The sequence below is a fragment of the Rhodnius prolixus genome, unplaced genomic scaffold (assembly GCF_049639745.1).
Source record: "Rhodnius prolixus isolate KJV_2025 unplaced genomic scaffold, Rpr scaffold_40, whole genome shotgun sequence".
In the NCBI taxonomy this organism is placed as follows: Eukaryota; Metazoa; Arthropoda; class Insecta; order Hemiptera; family Reduviidae; genus Rhodnius; species Rhodnius prolixus.
Genome location: NW_027411620.1, coordinates 383,778 through 410,186, shown reverse-complemented (window position 1 = coordinate 410,186; position 26,409 = coordinate 383,778). Strand labels below are relative to the sequence as shown.

The window sequence follows — 26,409 nt, the reverse complement described above, 5'->3', positions numbered from 1 at the left end:
TTACTCTAGTTTTGAATGTTCTCTTATGTTTTAACTTGGAATTATTTTTTAAAAAATCTAACCCCCCCCAACCAAGAATTTTTTTTAAATTTAAATTACCCCCACTATCACAAAAATATTCAACTTAAATAAAAATGGATAACCTCACTTTAGGTAATAGAAAAAATTATTTATTTACCCCTCCACCTGGACTGCTTCCGCTGCTGATGACGCGACCTACACTCACTGAAAACTAAACCCGAACTGACACTTGGACTGCGATACTAGCTATTACTAGCATTAACCCCTCCACCACAATTACGTCACACTCTAACTAGCCAATAGAATTGCATCTTTTTTTTTCCAAATGATTACCTCTCTGGACAGGTCTCTGTAGCACATTATGACACAACTTGTTACAACCGTAACTAATTAGCATATATCTTATTATTTCAGTTTACCAACTATACAAACCTGTATGAACATATCATCGGTGTAGTCTCAATATGTGTGATTACCTGAACATGCTCCAACAAGTCTGGACATGTAGCCAGCTGCCTCTTTCGCTTTAACCGTTTTTTGTTATTATGAAGTTAAAAGTAAATTGAACTTTGAACTTTCATATATCTTATTATTTCAGTTTACCAATTATACAAACCTGTATGAACATATCATCGGTGTAGTCTCAATATGTGTGATTACCTGAACATGCTCCAACAAGTCTGGACATGTAGCCAGCTGACTCTTTCGCTTTAACCGTTTTTTGTTATTATGAAGTTAAAAGTAAATTGAACTTTGAACTTTCATATATCTTATTATTTCAGTTTACCAACTATACAAACCTGTATGAACATATCATCGGTGTAGTCTCAATATGTGTGATTACCTGAACATGCTCCAACAAGTCTGGACATGTAGCCAGTTGACTCTTTCGCTTTAACCGTTTTTTGTTATTATGAAGTTAAAAGTAAATTGAACTTTGAACTTTGAACTTTTTAATAAAATATAAATAAGTTTTAATTTCCTTTTTTTTATTTATCACATAATTTGTATATGGCTTAATATTGCTCAACTTGCACCTTAACCCCATAAAACTTTCCTGTAATTTTAAGTGTAAAAAGGAAAAATACGAATGAGCAAACATTAATTAAAACATTTTATTTTTATTTAATGGAAGTATACAAGTAAAATAACATTTATTTCACAGTATAAATTTATTTCAGTTTACCAACTATACAAACCTGTATGAACATATCGGTGTAGTCTCAATATGTGTGATTACCTGAACATGCTCCAACAAGTCTGGACATGTAGCCAGCTGCCTCATTCGCTTTAACCGTTTTTTTTTTTTTGTTATTATGAAGTTAAAAGTAAATTGAACTTTGAACTTTTTAATAAAATTTAAATAAGTTTTAATTTCCTTTTTTTATTTATCACATAATTTGTATATGGCTTAATATTGCTCAACTTGCATGTCTGAGCTTGCCCTGTTTGAATTGGTCAGTAACTAACTGATGTCTCCCACCCTTGGGCATGACGTCACTTATTGTTAGCCAATGGCATTTCGTGTTTTTACTAATAATCGATTATCATAATCGATTCTTCTGATGATATAAAAGTCGCTCCGAATTCGGCTGCGGTCATAAAGTGTTTAGTGTTCTTAGTGTCAACAGCTTTTCCAGCATCTTGCCTTCTTTGAACTGTAAGTACTTTTTTTATTATTTTTCAACAAATATATATATATATTCCTATTATTTCACTTTTTTTTATATTTCATTTTTTCTAAGTTTTCAATTTTAAATTTCATTCTGTATAGTTAATTTTATTTTTTGTATATATTTAATTAGTAATATCTTAGTCTAGTTTATATTCTTATTAATTTTTATTAGTAATTTTTAAATATTCGCGCTTTATAAATATACGTATATATATTTGTATTTATTATTTTGTGTCTCTCACTATTTTAATAATAATGGAGTGTCAGTATTGTGCAAAAATGTTTTTACGGGGGGACTATAAGGAACGTCATGAACGTGCTTGCGCCGCAAATGAGCAATCTCGTCAATGTCCAAATTGTAGAGAAAGGTATTCTTCTCGAAAAACGATGCTTGCTCATTTGCGACGCCTGCGGTACTGAAACACCAGTCATGGCAAAACGAGCTCGTATTGAGGCAGCTCAAGGCCATTTATACGAAGTGGAGTCAGCCTTTGGGAGGACTCTTCGAACTTTTTTCCTTCCAAGTTCCGGGGCAGTCGATGCAATGGAATTTCTAACAGGTCAGATAGAAACATTGCGTCGTCTGCTTCAGGAAGTAATGGCAGACAGCGATTCTCCCCTCAAATATAACTTGGTCTTGGAGGCAACCTTTGAAAACAACAAAGGTGAAACTTGTGATCGCGCCTTCAAGACTAAGAACAAAGTAATTTATGAAGACTCCTCCATAGACGATTCTCTTAATGAGAGCTTCAAGAAGATTGTAGTAGAGATAGAGGAGTCAACACTAAAGGGGAGCGGCTGGTGCCTAAAAGAGTTCGACGGAGTCCTCTTAAAAGTAAATAAATTTACCCCTCTCGGCGGCTCCAGCTTCATTCCCCTTCATCCTCACATTGCCAACAAAAAGGCTGTTATTAATGTTCAAAATATGGATGACCGGTGTTTTCAGTACGCGATTCTTTCTCGCTTCATCACAAAGGATCCACAACGCGTTAGTAAATATGCTAATCTTGAACACAGGTACAATTTTGACTGCATTTCCTTCCCCACTCCTCTCCATGAGGTGAAAAAATTTGAAAAGTACAACAACATCACGATAAATGTTTTCACCCTTGGTGAGAAAGGAAACGTGTACCCTCTAAAAGTGGTAAAGCAGGAGAAGGAAGACCATCGCGATCTCCTTCTCCTGACTTTAGAGAATGGCCGAAGTCATTACACTTATTTTAAAGATTTTGATAGATTAGTCGTCAGTCAAATAACAAAACACAAAGATAGGGTACACGTTTGCAAGCGGTGCTTTACCCATTTCAACATGGATGGTGAAAGCATCGCCGAGCGGGTATATATGGAGTATTGTGGAGTAAATAGACCGACCCGGATTGTATTGCCAGCCTGTAACAACGATGGGACCCCTCCAAAAATATCTTTTACAAAAATTCAAAACCAAATGAGGGTTCCCTTCGTCGTTTATGCTGATTTTGAGGCAATTTTAAAAAAAATTGATACAAACGGAAACAATCTGGGCCGGTCATACAAAACTCCCTACCAGAGTCACCTTCCTATGAGTTTCTGCACTTATGTAAAAGTTGCAGAAGACATACGCCACTGCCTTCCTGCCGATTTTCCTGCGGAACCTTACATCTATACGGGTGAAGATTCCGCAGAGAAATTTATGGCTTACATAAAGGCGGTGGCCGAGAAGGTGGCTCTGGTGTACTCCATTAAGCGGCCAATGCTACCCCTGACACCATCTCAGCTGGAAGACTTTAAACGTTCCTCAAAATGTCACCTCTGCAATCTTCCCTTCAACAGCACCGATCCTAAAGTGGCGGATCACGATCACATCACTGGTGTGTATCGTGGTCCTGCTCACAATTCCTCCAATATCCTTTACCGCACTCCTCGTTTCCTTCCCGTCTTCCTCCACAATCTGAGCGGCTATGACGCCCACTTTATTTTTCGCCAGTTGGGGTATGACTCAAGTCGCATTGACATCATCCCCAACAGCGAAGAGAAATACATTTCATTTAGCAAGCAAGTGGGCGCTCTAACCGTCAGATTTGTGGACACCTTCCGTTTCATGTCTTCTAGCTTAGATAGGTTGTCCAAGAATTTGCCCAACAATAAATTTATAGACACGAGCGAATTCTTCCCCGCCGACAAAATGGATCTGGTCGTAAGAAAAGGAGTGCACCCCTATGACTACACAGATTCGTTCGAGAAACTTAGGGAGACGGTTCTACCCTCTAAGGAGGCATTCTATAGCACCCTTAATGAATGCCACATCTCGGACGAAGACTATCTGCATGCCCAGTCAGTTTGGGAGGCCTTTGAAATTAGAACCCTGGGGGGGTACAGCGAACTCAACCTTAAAGTAGACGTAATGCTCTTATGTGACATCTTTGAAAATTTCAGAGATGTTTGCATTAGAGCATATTCGCTGGACCCTGCCTGGTATTTCACGGCCCCAGGACTGGCTTGGGATGCCATGCTGAAGTGTACAGGGGTACAGTTAGATCTACTCACTGATTATGACCAGCTCCTGATGGTTGAGCGGGGCATTAGGGGTGGCATTTGCCAGTGCAGTCTTCGCTATGGTAAAGCTCATAATGCTTATCTGTACCCAGATCGAGATCCCCATAAGGAATCTAGCTACATTGCCTACCTAGATGCAAATAATTTGTACGGGTGGGCAATGTCAAATCCGCTTCCTTACGGGGATTTCGAAAGGGTATCTGATCCGGATACTCTAGACTGGGGCAATATGCAGGAAGATGGTCCCTTCGGGTATATTGTCGAAGCCGATATTGAGTATCCGGCCGAGTTGCACGAACTGCACAACGATTTCCCCCTTTACCCGGAGAATAGGGTGCCTCCGGGACAAGTTAATAAGAAATTGTTGGCTCCATTGACCAACAGGGAGAAATACGTTGTTCACTTCGTCAACTTGAGGCAGGCTATGGGTTTAGGTCTGCGGTTGGTACGCGTACATAGAGCGCTACGTTTCAGGCAGTCCCGTTGGCTTCGCCCCTACATCGACTTCAACACCCAAATGAGACAAAAGGCGACCAACGACTTTGACAAAGACTTCTGCAAACTAATGAACAACGCAGTATTTGGCAAATTCATGGAGGACGTACGAAAACGAACAAAAATAGAACTGGTAACTGACGAACGTAGAATACGGAAACTAATAGCGGAACCTACTTTTAAAGACAGGACGATCTACTCTGAGACGCTGACTGCTGTACATCTGGACTTTGAACACATCACGATGAACAAACCAATCTATGTTGGGATGGCCATTCTTGATCTGTCCAAAGTCCGGATGTATGACTTTCACTACGCTACAATGCTGATAAAATACGGACCTGACAAACTAAAACTTTTATACACAGACACTGACAGCCTCATGTACTTAGTACAGACATAGACTTTTACGAGGACATATCTACAATGATAGACGAATTTGACACCAGTGACTACCCTGACGGACATCCATGTAAAAATAATAGAAACAAGAAGGTGTTTGGGAAGTTCAAGGATGAAGCCAGTGGAGAGCCTGTCTCTGAATTCGTGGGCCTCCGCGCAAAGATGTACGCAGTACGCATCCGCGGTCTAGAGAAGAAGCGGGCGAAAGGGATAAGGAAGGCAGCCGTAGATAAAAAAATCACCTTTGATGATTATATGGCTGTCCTGTTCGAGGGAAAAGAGTTTACAACAATGTTTAGAACAATAATTTCTAAAGAACATAAACTCTTTTCCGTCGAACAGAGAAAAGTATCCCTTTCGCCCCACGACGACAAACGCCATCTAGTCGATCGTGTACATACTCTCGCCCATGGCCACTTTACCATAGCGGACTTGCCTGTGTAAAGTTGTGGATTTTTTGTAAATATATATATTTCATATACTATGTACATGGTTACCTTGTTTAGAGTAGGTCTTTTTTTTTGTTCTAGTCAATCTTTATTTATTAATTTTTTTTAAAAGTATTTTTGTAAATATTTTTTTCCATATATTATTATTTTTTGTAAATATTTTTTTCTATTCATCATTAGTATTTAGTATTAAGTTTTTTCTAATTAATAGTTTATTAAAATAAAAAAAACTTAATAAATAAAAAAAAGGTGGTGGGTATTAGTTTAAGTTATTTTATTTTATGTAAATAGGATGTGTGAATGATGGTGGCGGGTGTGTGAATGCAGTGTAGATAGATTTCCTGTGCCATGTACATAGCTTAGTTATATATATATATATATATATACAGAAGCGAGAGAGCGTTCCTTATTAGTTCCCATCATGCGCTTGATAAAGCAACATCACACCCTCTCCGTGCAAAATCATGACGACAGTGCCTCTTCCAAGAAATGCTCCAAACACGGTCAGCTTTTCCCAGATTCCATTAGATGTTTAATAAGTGGGCCGTCCAATTGTGGGAAAACTAACCTGATGTTGAGCTTAATATACGATCCAAAGGGGTTGAGATATGAAAATATATATTTGTTTGCAAAGTCATTACAACAGCCCAAGTACCGGAAGCTAGCTCAAATTTTAGAACCTTTAAAAGATATTGGGTACTTTGAATTTGAAGACAATTCTCAAGTTCCCCCACCTAAAGAGGCCCTGCCAAATTCAATAATTATTTTCGATGATATAGCATGTGACAAGCAAGATAATGTAAGAGCCTATTTTTGTATGGGGCGCCACAGTGGAGTTGATATATTTTATCTAAGTCAAAGTTATACTAGAGTTCCTAAGCACTTAGTAAGAGAAAATGCAAATTTCCCAATACTCTTTCGGCAAGATGAATTAAATTTGAGAAGAATTTACGATGACCATATCAATTCCGATATGGAATTCAAAACTTTTAGAAAAATTTGCCACTGGTGTTGGAAAGAAAATAAATATGGTTTTCTAGTGTTGGACAAAGATAGACAGATTACTGAGGGAAGGTATCGAAAAGGTTTCGAAGCCTATATAATACCTTAACTATGCACTTGAAGATCACTGTTCATTGAGCCATGGAGGGGTCAACTAGTGACGTTGTTATGCGTGAAATAATCGAAACCAGAAAGGCGATTCAAGAAAAGTGTAATATATTGAAGAGAAACAGAGAAGAGACCGATGAATATTTGAAAATGAAATATCAACCTTTATTGAGTCCATTGAAAGCATTGGTGGAAAAGCAGGAAAAGCCACCACTTGAATTAAAACAATCTCCTAAACCAGAAGTAGCTACTTGTGAAACACCCCTTCCACCTCCAAAGAGACTAAAATTTCTGAGGCTGGAATCGGCTACAACACCACCGACAAGATTAACAAAAACATGGCATGAAGAACTTTCAACCCCAAAGCGAGCGGAAGTTCTAAAGTTATATTCTACTGCTTCTGCTGAAGCAACCAGCCCGCTTCAAGAGGTACGAGAACAAGCACAAACGCCCGAAGGGAAGGAAATTTCAGCAAAATATTTGAAGGAAGTTGGAGAAATGTCTTCAAAATATATCAAAAAATTTATTAAAAATGAGACCAAGGACTTGGATATGATATATGGTGTAGTTTATGACGGTCGGAGATTTAGTATTGGTGACTCAGTGGTCTCCATCAGCAAAGATATTCTATCTGTTGGTGATAATACCTATTTCGGCACACCAGGTCTTTTCGAGTTATTCATGACAAATCCAAATTTGTCTATGGTGAAAAAGACGGATTATATCAATTATAAGAGCATACTGCAACAGACGAACGCTCATAGAGAAGGGCACAGCCCTTCCGGACCAATTAAAGTTCTGAACACAAACATGAAATACAAGAATGTGATTTCAAAATTGTTTTCAGCAAAAAGAGGTGCCGGATATGTAGATCCTAACATGCTCGTAGATCGATTAAGAAGCTTACTTGGCACCAACAATGCCAGCGCGGAAATAAAAGTATTGAAGCCCAGCTGAGAGATGGAGGTATAATAGCGTAGTGTGGACATGAGCAAGCTTCATTTCATCATGGCCTCTGTTAAGGAACAGATTGTAAACGAGTTGCCTAGACCAGCAAGAAGAGTTTTCAAGAGAAGAGCAGTCCTTCTGAAGGGCTTAGATGATCTATGGCAAGCTGACCTTGTGGAACTAATACCCTACGCTAGATTCAATAAAGGCCACAAATATCTGTTGACCGTGATTGATTGTTTCTCCAAATATGCATGGGCGATCCCTCTGAAGAATAAGTCAGCCCTGGAAGTGAGTCAAGCATTTGAAAAAGTATTAGTCGAACGGAAGCCAAACAATTTGCAAACGGATAATGGAAAAGAGTTTTACAACAAGATATTTGGCAAGCTGATGAACATGAACGGTATAAATCACTATTCCTCCTATAGTAACTCAAAAGCTTCAATAGTGGAGAGATTCAATCGTACTCTGAAAGCGGCAATGTGGAAAAAATTTAGTCTCCAAGGATCGTACGACTGGTTAACCAGTATTAAATCGCTAGTGAACAAATATAATAATACTAAACACAGAACGATTAAAATGACACCGGCTTCAGTACGGGGAAAAGAAATAGAAGAGCAGCTGTTACGTGAAGTATATGCGAAGAAAACTTTGAAAAATGCCAGCATTCCCAAGTTCAAAGCTGGTGATCATGTACGCATATCCAAATATAAAGCGCAATTTGCTAAAGGCTACTGCCCTTCATGGTCTACAGAAATATTTAAAGTTGCTGAATTGAAAAATACCATACCGGTCACCTATCATCTGAAAGATTATAAGGGGCAAATGATTGCTGGAGGTTTCTATCAAGAGGAACTGCAGCTGGCCAAACATCCCGACAGTTACCTAGTGGAGAAGGTTATTAAACGAAAAGGTGATAGAATTTTGGTGAAATGGTTGGGCTTAGATAATTCACACAACAGTCGGGAGAATGTTAAAAATGTTCATATATAAAGCCAGAAACAACTAACAACGAATCAGTTTATCATGAGGCGTGCTAAAGATAAGAAGAAAAAGAAGAGAATCATCCCCACTCCTAGACGAATGGGTGGCAAATCTTCAAAATTGAGTGGAAAAGCTAAACGAATGCTGAATACGCTACCTCGCCTGCGGCTAAGTAATTTTGATCTAATTAAGTTGGCGAAATCAAATAAAATTCCTCATTTCAGAGGAGTATTCATGATTGATGAATTTCCGAAGAAACCTTGGAAAAATGAACGAGCCATTTTTAATTTGGATAGCAGTGTTGGCAGTGGTACTCACTGGGTTTGTTACAAGAAGAGAGGAGAATATGTTCAATTCTTCGATAGCAGTGGTGCCAATCCCCCTGCTGAATTTGTCCGATATGTAAAGGGAAGTCGAATTTCATGGAACAGGAAGCAGTATCAGAAAGTTGGCACTAACAACTGCGGTCAGCTTTGTCTACTCTTCCTGCTGGATGTCTTATAAAAGAAAGGCTCACAACTGAAGTTGGCCATTTGATCACTAGACGGAGATGGGGTTAGACTTTAGAAGACGCGATAAAAGGACAGTTGCGGAGAAAAAGAGCATCATTCCAGTGAGAACAGTTGCCGAGCGAACATCGCTGACCAACAGCAGTATTCGATTTCTTCAGGCTGCAGGTTACTACATTTTATCATCATCATGGAAGTGTCAGATTTGGAAGAGAAATGTCAGTTTGACAATTCAATCGAGTGCATAGAATTGCATTCCCATTACCCATATGCTTCTTCAAAACTACTGCCAGGCGATGAAATACGCATTAGTGTACAACATCAAGATCTATATACGCTACCCAGTCAAAGTTTGCTCTACGTGGAAGGCAAGTTTTTAAAAGAAGACGGCTCTGCAGTTCCTGTTTCATCCAAATTGACCAATAATGCTTTTGCATTTCTATTTGATGAAATAAGATACGAACTAAGTGGAGTTGAAATAGATCGATTAAAAAACCCAGGAATAGCTTGTACACTTAAAGGGCTGGTTTCGCTTAAGGCAGGCTGCCAATATATTACAAACTGGGGCTGGTGCTATCCTCAAAGCGATGCTCTCAACATCACTTCAGCAGAAGGATGTTTTAATTTATGCATTCCGCTATCATCGCTACTGGGATTTTGTGAAGATTACCAGAAAATTGTGATTAATGTTAAACAAGAATTGATACTTGTTAGAAGCAGACAAGATGGAAATGCCTATACATTCAACAGATTGAATGAAGAACAAGCGGTGGAGAGGTGTAAAATTGAAATGGTGAAGCTTTGCTGGATGCTGCCCTATGTAACAGTCAACGAACATCAGAGATTGGCTCTTATGCGTCATCTTAAATCTGCTAAGGTATTTACTCTAAGTTTTAGAAGTTGGGAACTCTATGATTACCCTTTGTTACCGGCCACTCAGAGGCAAATCTGGTCAGTAAAGACTTCTAGTCAAATGGAAAAGCCCCGATATATCATTCTAGCTTTTCAGACCGGACGTGCTAATAATGTGGAAAGCAACGCTAGTCACTTTGACCACTGTTCAATTTCAAATGTAAAACTTTATCTTAATTGTAAAGCTTTCCCTTACGGCGATTTGAATGTAGATTTTTCCTCTAACTGTTATGCCATTCTATATCATATGTATGCTTCCTTTCAAATGTCATATTATGGAGAACAAATGTATCCTCTAAGTTCTTTACAAAATTTTAAAGAGAAAACACCCTTAATTGTAATAGATTGTTCTAAACAGTGTGAATCTATTAAATGTGGCCTGGTAGATATTAGATTGGAATTTGAATCAAAAGAAATGTTCCCGCCCAACACCACTGCTTATTGCCTTATTATTCACGACAGGGTGGTAGAATATAATCCTTTGACAGGTATTGTACGTCGTATGGTATAAGAAGGCTTGAAGAGCTAGTTCAGTGTTCAGTATGGCTCAGACAGGCGTACTGATAACTGACTTCCAGTGCTTTGTAGACAGTGTAGGAGGTTATATTGTTAAAGAGCTTTCTCTATTAGACTATAATTTTCAATCAGTTAGACACTGGATATTCAAGCCACCTGTCCAACATAAACAATGTGAAAAAAGTAGAAGAACCAATTATTGGTTAGAAAATTATTATCATAAAATTAAGTGGAATGATGGGGATATTGAATATGAAATGATTAGAGATATTTTCAAGTTTATTGATTGTAATTATAAATTTGTGTTTGTTAAGGGTTATGAAAAGAAAAGATTTCTTTTACAAAATCTGTACAGTTGTTGTGTAATTAATTAAGAAGATTATGACTGTCCAAAACTTGATTCATTAGAAACAGCAGGAAATCATTGTATTATACACAATACTTGTAAAGAGAAATGTACGCAATATCGAATTAAAGCCATCAATTGCTGGCTCAATAGTAAGTTTGGTTGGAATGAGACGGAAATATTTTTGCCTTAAAGAACGAATGTGGTCACTGGAGTCATCATTATTTTTACTTGCCTGATCAAACATGTAGTGCAAGCGTGTTAACATTTTTTAAAAAGTAAGTTATTAAGTCTACAAACATTCAAAGTTTTATTATTTATAAAGCAACAAAAGCTAATAAGGGCAAAGTTCAGTTTCAAAAATATTGTTTTTTCTAAGAAACATATATGAAGTTAACGGACAGGTTGAGTTCTGCATCAAAGGTGGGAGGTATGATTCACCTTAGAGAGAGAGACACTTGCAAGAGAGAGAAAGAAAACAAGCACGCAATTCTATTGGCTAACTATAAGTGACGTCATAGAGTGGGGGGGGGACATCCGTAACGGTTGAGTAGTGAAACTTGTAAGGTAATTCGTCATTCGTTGCCCACAGCTCGAGAGGTTAACTTCATACTTCAAAGGTAAGTAATAATACTTTTTTAAAGAAACAATATATTGATAATGATGTGATACTTTCATATAATATTCTTCTTTTAGATGTCTAAGTTGGCAAGCTTTTTGAATGATGTGAATACAAGGTCTGTGGGCATTGGCAAATTATCAGATCTAAGAACCGGATACTCATACGAAGTGAAGCAATTCGAAAGTATCAACACTAAATTTGGAGATGCCATCGTTGCCCATTTACATTATATTGGCCCGACAATGGACTACCCAACGAGGATCTTCCTTCCACGCAGATTTGCGGCAGTGATAACTGATGAAATGGTGGAAGATTACCAACAATCAAAGAAAAAAGTGTTAATAATGTACAAAGGCTTTAATAATGGAAGATATGACATAGAATTTAAATAAAATTTATACTGTGAAATAAATGTTATTATTTTACTTGTATACTTCCGTTAAATAAAAATAAAATGTTTTAATTAATGTTTGCTCATTCTTATTTTTCCTTTTTACACTTAAAATTACAGGAAAGTTTTATGGGGTTAAGGTGCAAGTTGAGCAATATTAAGCCACATACAAATTATGTGATAAATAAAAAAAAAGGAAATTAAAACTTATTTATATTTTATTAAAAAGTTCAAAGTTCAATTTACTTTTAACTTCATAATAACAAAAAAAAAAAACGGTTAAAGCGAAAGAGGCAGCTGGCTACATGTCCAGACTTGTTGGAGCATGTTCAGGTAATCACACATATTGAGACTACACCGATGATATGTTCATACAGGTTTGTATAGTTGGTAAACTGAAATAATAAGATATATGCTAATTAGTTACGGTTGTAACATGTTGTGTCATAATGTGGTACAGAGACCTGTCCAGAGAGGTAATCATTTGGGAAAAAAAGATGCAATTCTATTGGCTAGTTAGAGTGTGACATAATTGTGGTGGAGGGGTTAATGCTAGTAATAGCTAGTATCGCAGTCCAAGTGTCAGTTCGGGTTTAGTTTTCAGTGAGTGTAGGTCGCGTCATCAGCAGCGGAAGCAGTCCAGGTGGAGGGGGTAAGTAAATAATTTTTTCTATTACCTAAAGTGAGGTTATCCATTTTTATTTAATTTAAATATTTTTGTGATAGTGGGGGTAATTTAAATTTTAAAAAAATTATTGGTGAGGGGGTTAGATTTTTTAAAAAATAATTCTAAGTTAAAACATAAGAGAACATTCAAAACTAGAGTAAGCGAGACTACCACTGTGGCCGATTGGTGCAGATGACGTGTCTACCAGCACGTAGGTTGTAGGATCGAATCCCAGGTAAGTAAAAATAATTAAAATAAAAAAATTCACCCTCCTGTCTATCAATTGGCGAGGGGGTGGAGGTATGTTTCATCAGCTGGTATGAGGTCCGCCATCTTGTGGTCAACAGCTGGTACGAGATCCGCCATCTTGTGTACTACAGCTGTTGGAAGAGACGCCATCTTGTAGGAGGAGCTTAGGAGGCCAACGAATACGACGACCTAGAGGTGGTGGGAGTGGAGGGGGTAAAGTTAGGTGTCATGTGATAGGAGTAGGGCTTGGGTGGGGGTAAAGGGATGTCGTCGAATACGCTGATTGGTCGATTAAGTAGGGTTTGGGTAGGAGTGGGGGTAAAGGTGGTGTCATCGAATTCGCTGATTGGTCGATTAAGAAGGGTGGGGTGGGGAAAGGGGCGTGGCCTAAAGCCCTCGACGAGTTCGATGATTGTTCAATAAGGTGGGGTAGGGGTATGAGGCGTGGCTTAAACCCACGTCGAAATCGATGATTGGTCAATAAAGAGGGGTGGTGGTAGGGTTATGCGAGGGGAGGGATGGCCGTCATTTTGTATTTTAGGTGCGCCAGAACCCCAAATCCTCTCTACTCCTCTCTCCTACCTCTCTGTGGGTTAAAAAAACCATGGATTACATAACCTTTGGAGTATTACGTGTGGAAGATGGAACCATCCCGGGGGTTAAAAACATGATTACATAAAGTTTTTATGTATTAGGTATGGAAACATTCTGGGTTAAAAACATGATTACATAAAGTTTTTATGTTTTAAGAATGGAAACATCCTGGGTTAAAAACATGGAATACATAAAGTTATGGAACTGAACGAGGTGACGTAGGATATGAGTACCCCTGTGACGTAGGATATGAGCTCTCCCTGGGGTGGGGGAACACCTCTCGGGAAGAAGATCGATCCCTGTTGGGCGAGGGTACACCCCTGGGGGTGGAGGTATACCTCTTGTGGCGGGGTGGGGGCGAGAGTATTTCCATACGAAAGGGGGTACACCCCTGTGGTTGGGGGTGGGCGTGGTTTAAACCCCCTCTAGATTAGTGAGGGGTGGGGGTGGGCGGGGCCTATACCACCGTCCAGATCGACGGAGCCTCGTTATGGGGGGTCAACTTGCCCAAAAAAAGGCCCCTCAAAAAAATGACACAGAACCCCCGAATAGATACTACTAACTTGTCTGTTCTGTTACTAACAATCCCCACTACGTAAAAACGAGCTTATCACTATTTGAAAAACACAAAATGCTTGCAAAGCTACTAAATTAATCTGACGTAATTCATCTCATTAAAGTCGCTAAATTAAAACAAAAATTTAATAAGTCAGCGGGAAAACTATCTTTTCAACACATCACCGAATAATTAAACAATATTTGGGCGATTTAACCATACAAATTTAGTATAAATCGGAGAGACTGTAGAGCACATTTGTATAGTATCCCGACTAAGGGTCAACTCCTTTTAATAAAGTAGAGATGTGTCATTACTTTTGTTACCAAGGTGAGTACGCCGAGAACTATAATGTTATTTTGGACAACGATAAAACGGTTGGAATCGACTGCTTAACATGGTTGAACTCGAATTCCAGAATTAAAATATAAGTATAACAAATTTATTTGTCAAATTACCAGTCAGGGGGTTAACAAGCAGATTGGAACCCACGTTATTGATTTCATCAATTGTCCAGATGTGTGGCTAAAACAAACTTTTACATCTTCTTTGGTAAAACAGCAAGGAAACGACAATATATAAAACAGGTAATGCCTTTAATCCTCTCAAAGATTGTTTTCGAGTATTGGATAATTACAAGCAGTATTTACAAAATGTACCTTTGTACTCTGTACCAATTTCTATAATGTTGACAGGGTTATCAGAAAGTTCACGGAACAGTTGCTGTCTTTGTTTAATAATATTTTACAATACGTCTACTGGGGAAATCGTCAGACAAGAAAGTTAACTGGTTATGCAAATTAAGCTACCAGATAACCTATAGTATCGAAGGAAAATTATAAACTATGTTCTCTCTGCATGCAGTTTTAATCACTTACCAGTTAACTAGTTGGAAATCCAGGAAAATGAAATGGAAAAGAATAGATAACATATGCATTATGCAAAAATGGTACATTAAAGCTGGGCAGACTTTCTTTTCTGAATCCAAAACTCTGTTTCCTCCCATATCAGAAGAGTTAATATTAGCAACTTAGGGTTAGTTAATTCGAATAATATAGTACCACAGGTCTTAAGGAAAAGGACAAATAAAAGTAGTAAACTCACTCCGTATCCAGTTAAAGAAGTAACTCCTCTATCATCGGTTTATGTGATAAATGCGAAGAAGCGGAAATTGGAGGTGGAAGAACTAGAAATGAAGAAGAGAAAAATCGAATATTTAGAAAAAACTGTTGGTATTAAAGAAGAATACAAGTGTTTGCTGGATAAAGAACAGAGGATAAAGGAAACGGAACAGAGACTTAACAATTACTTCAAACAATATCCATGGAAAACCTGGACACATCTGGAGTTTATAAAATATCAGCATTTACTATAAACAACAAAGGAAAATATCCACTTGTAAGAGTTTTGGCAGACAAGGATGGATTTGTAGCGATGTACTTTTTAAAAGGATATTTAAAGAATGTGTTTATAAGTGAATTCGACAAAAAAGATGAACTTAAAACATAAGGTTTCGTTGTTATTACATGTAACAGCTTAGATATTGTATACTTAACGACAGAAAAGCCATTTGCAGAATTTAAAACTAATGGGGTTTCTACTTATAATGGCCACACATTTGCGAAGGTTGAGGATTTTAAGTTTTATTTAACGTTCTGCCAAAATTATGTATACGAGGAGGGGGAACCATACAACCAAGAAGATATAAATCAAATTAATAATATTAAAATGCGAGAAATAACAACAGATATTAAAGTTACACAGTGTCAACGACTGGAAAAACTGCAAGAAGGGACGGAGAAAATTATTAAAGGAATAAAACAAATAGGATATAAGAATAAAATTCGTCATATTTTACAGTTCGAAAATTTAGAAACATTGTATATATCTAATTACTGGTTCGAAAAAAATACAAGATTTAAATTTTGATTTAGGTTATAGGTAGATAGAATAAAGTAGATAGAATATGCTTACTCCTAGTAAGCATAAAGAAAGAGCAGTGTTCTGTGTATAATTTGTTATATAGGAGATGGAATTTGTAATTTACAAAAAACATGTATGTTTTAATAAATGTACATTTGAGCTAAGTATGTACCATCGAGACCCTAAAAAACGTATCTTCCGTATCTAAAATTTCAAATTTAAAGACAATGCATTCATTAAAATCATTTCGTACGTCGATAATTTGAACGGTTGCAGAACTTCCTCTTAATAGGTGTAAGAGCATGACAGTACTTTTGAGCCCCGTAGGGAAGTTTTAACCACTTCTTCGTGTTAAATTTTAGCAAAATCGGATTTATCGTTGAAGAAAGATTAGTAACAATAGTTTTAGAAAGGACCTGACCAGCGTGGGGCAAACTCGTCTACTAAAGATACCTATAAAAAATGCAAATCTAACATAATTCATTTTTGAAGCAAATATCACTTCATTGAAGAAAATAGATTATTGAAACGATAACTTCAAATGATTGCAAAACTTCCCCTTAGTAGTGTAAGAGCAGAAAGTCGCTCTAATGTTACGTAGGGGAGCCATAACCCTATCATCCTACCAAATTTTATCAACATCGGGCTAAGATTTACAGAGTAATTAGTGATAATAATTTTGGAGAGGGCCTTACATAAAAGGAGCTAACTCCTCTCCCATTCAATATACAGCGTCGAGACCCCCAAAAGGCACATCTACTTAAAAAATTTGGTAGGAAGACAGGGTTAGGACTCCCCTACGTAACATTGAAACGACGATCTGCTCTTACACTTGTTAAGGGGAAGTATAGCAATCGTTTCAAATTATCGAAACATGAACCGATTTTCATGAATGAAGTGTCATTCGAATCGAAATTTTTTACAGATTTGCACTTTAAAAGTCTCGACGCTGTGCCTCATAAGGAGGGGAGTTTGCCCCACCCAAGTAAGGCCCTTTCTAAAACTATTATTACCAATATTTCTATAACGCTTAGTCCGATTTTGATAAAATTTAGCAAGAAGAAGTGGTTAAAGCTCCTCTACGTGGCTGTGAAGTGCCATCATGCTCTTACACCTACTTAGAGGAAGTACTGCAATCGTTAAAATTATCAATGAGTGAACCGATTTACATCAATGAATTGTCGTTCGATTCAAAATCTTTGCCTCTTTGCCTAGAAGTACTGCAATCGCAGTTTATTTTTCTTACTCCTCTTAAAAGGAAGTACTGAAATCGCAGTTTAATTTTGCTATTTAAGTACAAATTACCTTCCTATTTTATTCAAAACGCTTTCTCAAAAAAATTGTTATTGAGGATGGTTTGGGGACCGCAACTATAATCATTCTTTAAAAGATCTGTCCAGTGATAGTTACTGTCCCGACTTAACACCTTTTCAGGTTATAATGATAAAATTAAAATTTATTATTTCCAATTTTAATAAAATCTGTAAAGCAGGTATGTTACTTTGCAAAACATGCAAAAAGGAAAATCTATCCAAAAGGTATAAAAATCTCCTTAACAAAAACTTACAGTTTAAAATGTTAAGTATAAGGGTTGATTAAACGCCAAAAGGTACACAAATCAGCAAGTACCCAACATTTCATTAATACTTCATTGATATTATTTTAAGTAATTTAACAGCATTAATTTTCATTAATATTTTTTTGAATTTATTAGATGTCACAGACCCTTATGCTGGCTAGTTCATTCATTTTCTTTTTCTTTTTTTTTTTATGATTTAAGTCGCGTCAACATCTAAGGTTATTGGCGCTCGCAGCTTTTTTCAGTGCATTGCCGGCCTCCGGACGGTATTCTCTCGTTACAGACAACTCTGTCCATCACTCGGACAGTGAGCTGTAAGAAGGTGTTAGAAAGAGAAAATCTAAGGGTCAGCATCTGGATTCGAACCCGGAACCTCCACGTGGGAATCCAATATGCTAACCTATAGCTAATCCCTTCCCTTAATTAATTCATTCATATTTTATTTTTTTGTTATAATTATGATAAAATGTATATTATATCTTCGTAATTAAATAGGTACTTTATTTTAGCTTTATTCCAAATTATTCTTCTGATACAATATTTCAGTCTTGAATTCGTCTTACCAAAGTATTTGTGAGCACAAATAACGCGTAGGTAATATCAAGTAAATTATTCAACAATAATTATTCATTTCTCAATTGTAATTTAATGTAGTCCCTCTAATTTTACTTATAGTAAAATACTGGAATAATTATGTTAGCTGTCATAAAAATATGCATACCTTATTTATCTTATATTCCAAATATATAACACTGTGGGAAGAATACCTAGATTGAGAATGTAATTGAAGAAAACTATATTATTTTCTATAAAGCCAGATTAGTTATTACCTATTATTAAAAACGTTTGACTACTACATAAAGTAACAATTACTTTAATCGATAAATGAACTTAAACCGACGATTTTTATTTAAAAATAAAAATAAATAAATGAAATCATTGATGGATGTTGGTGCAAGCATTTTTTTTAAAAAAGTTTTTGAATTTTTTAGCCTATTTTTTTTAATAAAGTTTTTCTTTTTAACCTGTGATAATAGTTTCTTGATTAGATATTACAGTCAATATTAAATGGTGTTCTACAAAAATTTTGTAGATTAAAATGGCCAACATAAGGGTCTAAAAATATTAATGAAAATTAATGCTGTAAAATTACTTAAAATAATATCAATGAAGTATTAATGAAATGTTGGGTACTTGCTGATTTGTGTACCTTTTGGCGTTTAATCAACCCTTATTCTTAACATTTTAAACTAAGTTTTTGTTAAGGAGATAGATAAAATACATTTCTAGGAAAAAGTTAGCAAAAACTGGTGTGGGAGAATGTAGGTGATTTATCTACATAAAACAACAGTACGATTTAAGCAAAACTGATCTATATAGCAAACAAGTAAAGGCGCGTACTTAACTACGCTCACACAACAAAATACATGTATATCTGCACACGGTTTTTTTGTAACCCCCCTTCTAGGTTATCCATCCGTCTTATGTTCGATACAGATCCTAGATGACGCTACTGATTTGGCTGGGCCGATGAGATCGATGGGTTTTTTGTACTGTGTCACTATGATAGATCTCTTTACTCGCTGGCCAGAAGTAGTGCCTGTACAGGATATATGCGCGGAAACTGTAGCAACTGTTTTTTTTCAGTCCTGGGTGTCCAGGTTCGGATCACCCCGCATAATAACATCCGACCAAGGAAGGCAATTTGAGTCGGCGCTATTCTGTAGTCTTATGGATCTTCTGGGGACATATCGGATAAGAACAACGGCGTATCACCCCCAAGCCAACGACTGCGTCGAGCGAATGCACCGGACGTTGAAAAGCGCTCTTATTGCGCATACAAATCTAGCGAGTTGGGCAGATGCACTTCCATCAGTACTGCTGGGATTACGGGTTGCATTTAGGAAAGACACAAATGCCAGCGTGGCAGACGCAGAATATGGTCAGGCCTTGAGGATACCAGGAGAGTTTCTCACCCCTGCAACCGGGTCTGAAAATATTAATGAGCACATACAACAGTTGAGGGCGTTTGTGAGTCAACTCCGGCCGCCAGCAGAGCCGACATCGCAAAGGGCTTTCATACACCCCAACTCTCTACCTGTACACATGTATTCCACAGAGACACGACCACAAAGAAATCCTTACAACCACCTTATAGAGGGCCATATCAAGTCCTGTCTAGGGGTAGTAAGACGTTTAATATTGGTTTGGACGGAAAGGAGACTACTGTGTAATCGACCGTTTCAAGCCAGCTTTTATTCTGGCTTGAACCAGGTGATTCGACACCCACGCCAACGCCACCAGCGAAGACATCCGTATCCTTACAACAAACACCAAACTACACCACGACCCGTTCTGGCAAAGTTCGATTCCTAGATGCCGTTACTGGAGGGGGAGTGATGTGGGGGAGCCCCAAATCAGTAGCGTCACCTAGGATCTGTATCGAACATAAGATCGATGGATAACCTAGTAGGGGGGTTACAAAAAAACCGTGTGCAGATATAGGGGGTGGACAAAAAAAATGGAAACACCTTGAAAAATCATCAAAATACTTTTGTGGAAACTGAGTTCTGTACATGTCTATTGAGCTCATTGTGGTGAGGGGTAGAGGGGAATACTACCTGCACAATGTTGAGGGAGAGGGGTAAGGATATTGTAAACCAGAGGCGGCTGGGGGGCCTGGCTCATTTGCCCTGTGCCAGGATCCCCACTTTATATCCACTTACATTGTACTTTAATACTTCATACCAAGTTAGTGGAAGGTAGATGTAGCATTATCAAATCAGTGAGTAGAAGATAAAGACTAGTGAAAAGTTAGGGGGGAATTTTGCCAAGTTGGCAGGAAAAAAATGCAGACTGAGAATAGTTATGGAGGATTAGTGAACAACTAGTCGGAAGATGTAGAATGAAAATAAAAACATGTTACGAGTTATGGGGGAGTGGTAACAAGTGGTTGGTGGTAAGAAGATGGATATTGAGAGAAATGTTATGGGATGAAATGATGAATGATGAATACATCCCATGAAGGGGTATAATAGAAAGTAATGCAGATATAGGGGGTTTGCAAAAAAAGTTAAAACCTTCTTTCTGCCAAATTTAATCAAAATCGGGCGATGAATATTGATTAATTGATGAATATTGATTAATTGATGAATACTTATTAATTGATGAAAGTAGAGGGAAAATGCGGGTTCTGGCGCACTTTTTTTGTCGTCGAACTGGACGAGCACTTAGACCACGCCCACTACCCCCACCCCTCCCCTTTTTGACCAATCATCGAACTGGACGAGCACTTAGACCACGCCCACTTATTCCCACCCCTCTCTAACTGACCAATCATCGAACTGGACGAGCACTTAGACCACGCCCACTTATTCCCACTTCTTTTACCATCAACCAATAGGCGACTTCGATGAGGTCTCAAGCCACGCCCCTTTCTCTCTCTCTTCTTACAATCAGCCAATCAGCCAATTCGACGAGCTCCTAAGCTACGCCCCTTACTCCCACCACCTTTAGGCCACACCCAATTCCCCCTCTATAAACCAAGATGGCGGCTATGTGACGTCATTAATGTCTGCTCAAATGCGCATTCTGGTGAGTTATAAATGTACTACCCTGTATGACGTCACACCACAGCTAACCAAATTTTTATTTGGACGTATTGAGACGTACCATGCAATATGACATGTCTCAACATGTTCATTTTAATTTTTTTTTTTCTTACTCTTGCTAAAATATCGAAAAAAATATTTGATTTGTACAAACTTGCAACAGAAAGTATCTAAACATGACGTCACACCACTGCTAACTTAATTGTATAATACTGAGAATGTCTATTTCATATTCTCGCTAAAACATGGAAAAATACTAGTTTTGTACATACTTGCAACAGAAAATGCCTCAACATAGCCGAACATTGCCGAAGATAACCGAACTGAAACCGACGTGTTCTGGCAGGCACGTAATAAAACATTTGATGACGTCACTCCACTGCTAAACTTAATTCTATTATACTGAGCATGTTAAAGCCTGTCTATTTCATATTCTCGCCAAAACTTGGAAATATACTAGATTTGTACGTATTGCGTCATACCGTGCAACATGACATGTCTCAACATGTTCATTTGTATTTATTTCTTACTCTTGCTAAAATATCGGAAAAATACTTGATTTGTACAAACGTGCAACAGGAAATGTCTCAACATATTCATTTTTATTTATTTCTTACTCTTGCTAAAACATCGAATAAAATAAAATACTAGATTTGTACGTATTGCGTCATACCGAGCAACTTGACATGTCTCAACATGTTCATTTGTATTTATTTCTTACTCTTGCTAAAACATCGAAAAAATACTCGATTTGTACAAACGTGCAACAGGAAATGTCTCAACATATTCATTTATTAAAGTGGACTTTAAACTTGTCCAGTATATATATATAACATTTGCCCATTCTACCGTGCGCAACAAAAAAAAAAAATATATATATATTTCACCGTATTGATTTATTAAACTGGACTTTGAGCTCGCCTAGTACGAATAACATTTTGCAAGTTCTACCGTGCGCATTTCACTTAACACACAGGGTAGGTGACGTCATTCTCATCAGCCAATAGAATTGCGAGAAAGTGATGTCACCATACTCAACAGCCAATAGGATTGAAGCTTGAGCTTTTTCCGAGGGTATATAAGGCGAGTGCGAGTTCCAGCAGAATCATTCAGTTAAGTAAGTGCTTTAGTGTTAACATCAATAAGAACTTCTAAACTGTAAGTAATATTATTTTAAATCTGCTTTTTCTTTTGTGGTATACTAAATATATATATATTTTCATTTCTTTAATTTTTTCGTTGTATTATTTCATTAAGTTTTCTATTTGCATTATATTAATATTTTCGTTCTTTAATATTTTTTTCGTGTAATTATTTCATTAAGTTTTCATTTCGTGTATATATAATATTGTAAATAATTTTTTCTTAGGTTTAGTAATTAGTTTTTCTTAGGTAATTAGTTTTAATTTTTTTCGTGTAATTATTTCATTAAGTTTTCATTTCATGTATATATAATATTGTAAATATTTTTTTTAGGTTTTTCTTAGGTAATTAGTTTTATTTCTATACATATATATATATATATATATATATATATATATATATATATTTGTATACATTTAATTTCTGTGTTTGTGTGTGTGTGTGTGTGTGTGTGTGTGTGTGTGTGTGTGAATATGATGGAGTGCGAAATTTGCGGTAAAGTTTTCGACACGGTATATCTCAAGAATCGACATGAGCAAGCTTGCACAGTTCGCAATCAGCGTCATCTTTGTCAAAAGTGTGGAGAAGGTTATTCTTCCAAGAAGACGTTGATTGCGCACATGCGGCGCTGTGAAACATCGGTCATCATGAGGAAAAGAGCCCGAATTGATGTAGCACAAGGGCAACTTTATCAGATTGAAACAGCACACGGAGGAACCCTCAAAACGTTTTTTCTTCTTTGCACTGAGGCATCCGATGCAGTAGAATTTCTATGTTCACAGACGGAGACTCTGCATCGGTTGCTAAGAGAATGCTTGGAAGAAACTGATCCTCCCCTCAAGTATAATTTGGTCTTGGAGGCTACGTTCGAGAATCCTAAAGGTGAAACCTGTGATCGAGCCTTCAAAACCAAAAATAAAGTACTATATGAAGACTCCTCCATCTTGGATTGTTTAAGTGAAAGCTATACCAAGATAGCTACCGAGATGGAGGAGTCAGCTTTAAAGGGGAGCGGCTGGTCCGTTAAAAATCTTGATGGGGTTCTCCTTCGTGTCAACCGCTTTCAACCGCTAGGGGGTTGCAGCTTCATACCGTTGCCCCCACATATAGCAAACAAAAAAGCTGTCATCAATGTGCAGAACACTGACGACCGGTGCTTCAAGTATGCCATTCTCTCCCGCCACGTTGAAAAGGACCCACAACGCGTTTCCAAATACAAGAACTTGGAACACAGTTATAACTTTGACTGTATTTCCTTCCCCACTCCTCTCCATGAAGTGAAGAAGTTTGAGAAATATAATAATATTTCGGTCAACGTCTTCGCCCTTGGAGAGAAAGGTAACGTGTACCCTTTAAAAGTGGTTAAACAAGAGAAGGAAGACCACAGGGACCTCCTTCTCCTAACACTTGAAAATGGAAGGAGCCACTACACTTATATAAGTGATTTTGATAGGTTAGTGGCCCGTCAGATCAACAGCCACAAGGGCGGGGTACACGTTTGCAAGCGATGCTTTCAGCATTTTAATTTGAATCGAGAAGGCATCGCTGAGCGGGTGAAGGAACACATGGAGTACTGCGGAATGAATAGACCTAGCCGGATTGTATTGCCAGAATGCAATGACGATGGGACCCCACCAACTGTATCTTTTACGAAGATACAGAATCAGTTGAGGATTCCCATCGTCATTTATGCTGATTTTGAAAGCATATTAAAGAAAATTAATAATAACAATCCGGGTACTTCGCAAACAACACCCTACCAGAGCCACCTGCCTATGAGCTTCTGCACCTATGTCAAGGTTGCAGAAGACATACCTCGTCACTGCATACCCGCTGACTTCCCTGCGGAGCCATACATCTATACAGGTGAGGACGCCGCAGAGAAGTTTATGGCATACATAAAGACAGTGGCGGAAAAGGTAGCCGAGGTGTTCACCATGAAACGGCCTATGCTACCCCTCACACCATCCCAGCTGGAAGCCTTCCTGAAATCCCAGCAATGTTACCTCTGTTCCAAACCTTTCCTTTCCTCCAATAGAAAAGTGGCAGACCATGACCACAACACTGGTGTGTATCGTGGTCCTGCCCATTCCCAATGTAATATCCTTTATCGCACTCCTCGATTCCTTCCCGTTTTCCTCCACAATCTGAGCGGCTACGACGCCCACTTTATAGTTCGCGAGTTGGGGTATGACAATAGTCGTATTGACGTCATCCCCAACAGTGAAGAGAAATATATCTCTTTTAGTAAGCAAGTGGGCGCCCTAACCGTCAGATTTGTGGACACCTTCAGATTCATGGCTTCCAGCTTGGACAGGTTGTCGAAGAATTTGCCCCGCAATAAGTTCATCGATACAGGTAAATTTTTCCCCGCCGACAAGATGGACCTGGTCACACGGAAAGGAGTGTACCCCTATGATTACACGGACTCGTTTGAGAAACTTAGGGAGACGGTTCTACCCCCTAAGGAGGCATTCTATAGCATCCTCAATGAATGCCACATCTCAGACGAGGACTATCAGCATGCCCAGTCAGTATGGGAGGCGTTTGGAATTAGAACCCTGGGCGGGTACAGTGAACTCTACCTCAAGGTAGACGTAATGCTCCTGTGTGACATCTTTGAAAATTTCAGGGATGTTTGCATAAGAGCATATTCACTGGATCCCGCCTGGTATTTCACGGCTCCCGGGCTGGCATGGGATGCCATGTTGAAGTGTACAGGGGTACAATTAGATCTACTCACCGACTATGACCAGCTCCTAATGGTTGAGCGCGGGATAAGGGGTGGCATATGCCAATGCAGTCACCGTTATAGCAAAGCCGATAATGCTTATCTGTACCCAGATCGAGATCCCCATAAGGAATCTAGCTACATTGCCTACCTAGATGCAAATAATTTGTACGGGTGGGCAATGTCAAATCCGCTTCCTTACGGGGCTTTCGAATGGGTGTCAGATCCGGATACTCTAAACTGGGGCAATATGCAGGAAGATGGTCCCTTCGGGTATATTGTCGAAGCCGATATTGAGTATCCGGCCGAGTTGCACGAACTGCACAACGATTTCCCCCTTCTCCCGGAGAATAGGGTGCCTCCGGGACAGGCTAATAAGAAATTGTTGGTTCCATTGACCAACAGGGAGAAATACGTTGTTCACTTCGTCAACTTGAGGCAGGCTATGGGTTTAGGTCTGCGGTTGGTACGCGTACATAGAGCGCTGCGATTCAGGCAGTCCCGTTGGCTAAGTTCTTACATCGACCTCAACACTCAAATGAGACAACAAGCGACGAACGATTTCGACAAAGACTTCTACAAACTTATGAACAATGCCGTCTTTGGAAAGTTCATGGAAGACGTCCGGAAAAGAATGAAGATAGAACTGGTTACCGACGAACGGAGATTACGGAAACTAATTGCCAAACCGACTTTCAAGGACAGGACGATTTATACTGAGACACTGGTTGCCGTACATCTGGACTATGAACAGATCACAATGAATAAACCTATTTATGTAGGAATGGCCATTTTAGATCTGTCAAAAGTCCGGATGTACGACTTCCATTACAACACAATGCTAGACAGATACGGTACTAACCAACTGAAATTACTGTACACTGACACGGACAGTTTTATTTATGAAATAAAAACTGACGACTTCTACCAGGACATGACTACCATGCTAAACGAACTGGACACATCAGACTACCCCAACGGGCATCCCTGACACAGTAACAGAAACAAGAAGGTGTTGGGGAAGTTTAAGGACGAGGCCAGCGGTGAGTCTGTGTCTGAATTCGTGGGCCTCCGCGCAAAAATGTATGCGCTACGAATTCGGGGACAAGAGATGAAACGGGCGAAAGGGATAAAGAGGGCAGCGGTAGAAAAGAAAATTACATTTGATGATTATGTGGCTGCCCTATTTGACAGAAAGGAGTTTATGACATCTTTTCGAACAATTATATTGAAGCAACATAAACTCTTTTCTGTCGAACAAAGAAAAGTATCCCTTTCACCCTATGACGACAAACGCCATCTAGTCGATCAGGTTCATACTCTTGCCCATGGCCACTTTGCTATAGCGGACGTACCCACGTAATGGCGTTCTGGGTTTGTATATAAATATGTACATAGCTTTATTATAATAGGATTTCTTTAGGTGCTAAGTTAAGGTTTTCTG

At 38.3% G+C, this 26,409-nt stretch overlaps 1 protein-coding gene across 1 annotated transcript; it reads left to right on the top strand.

Annotated features, from left to right (window-relative positions):
• Nucleotides 1–22,710: 22,710 nt before the first annotated feature.
• LOC141457632 (uncharacterized) lies at nucleotides 22,711–25,956 on the top strand. The gene has a single exon (XM_074134835.1). The coding sequence runs from the start codon at nucleotides 22,711–22,713 to the stop codon at nucleotides 25,954–25,956; it is 3,246 nt and encodes a 1,081-aa protein (XP_073990936.1).
• The last annotated feature ends 453 nt before the right edge of the window (nucleotides 25,957–26,409 follow it).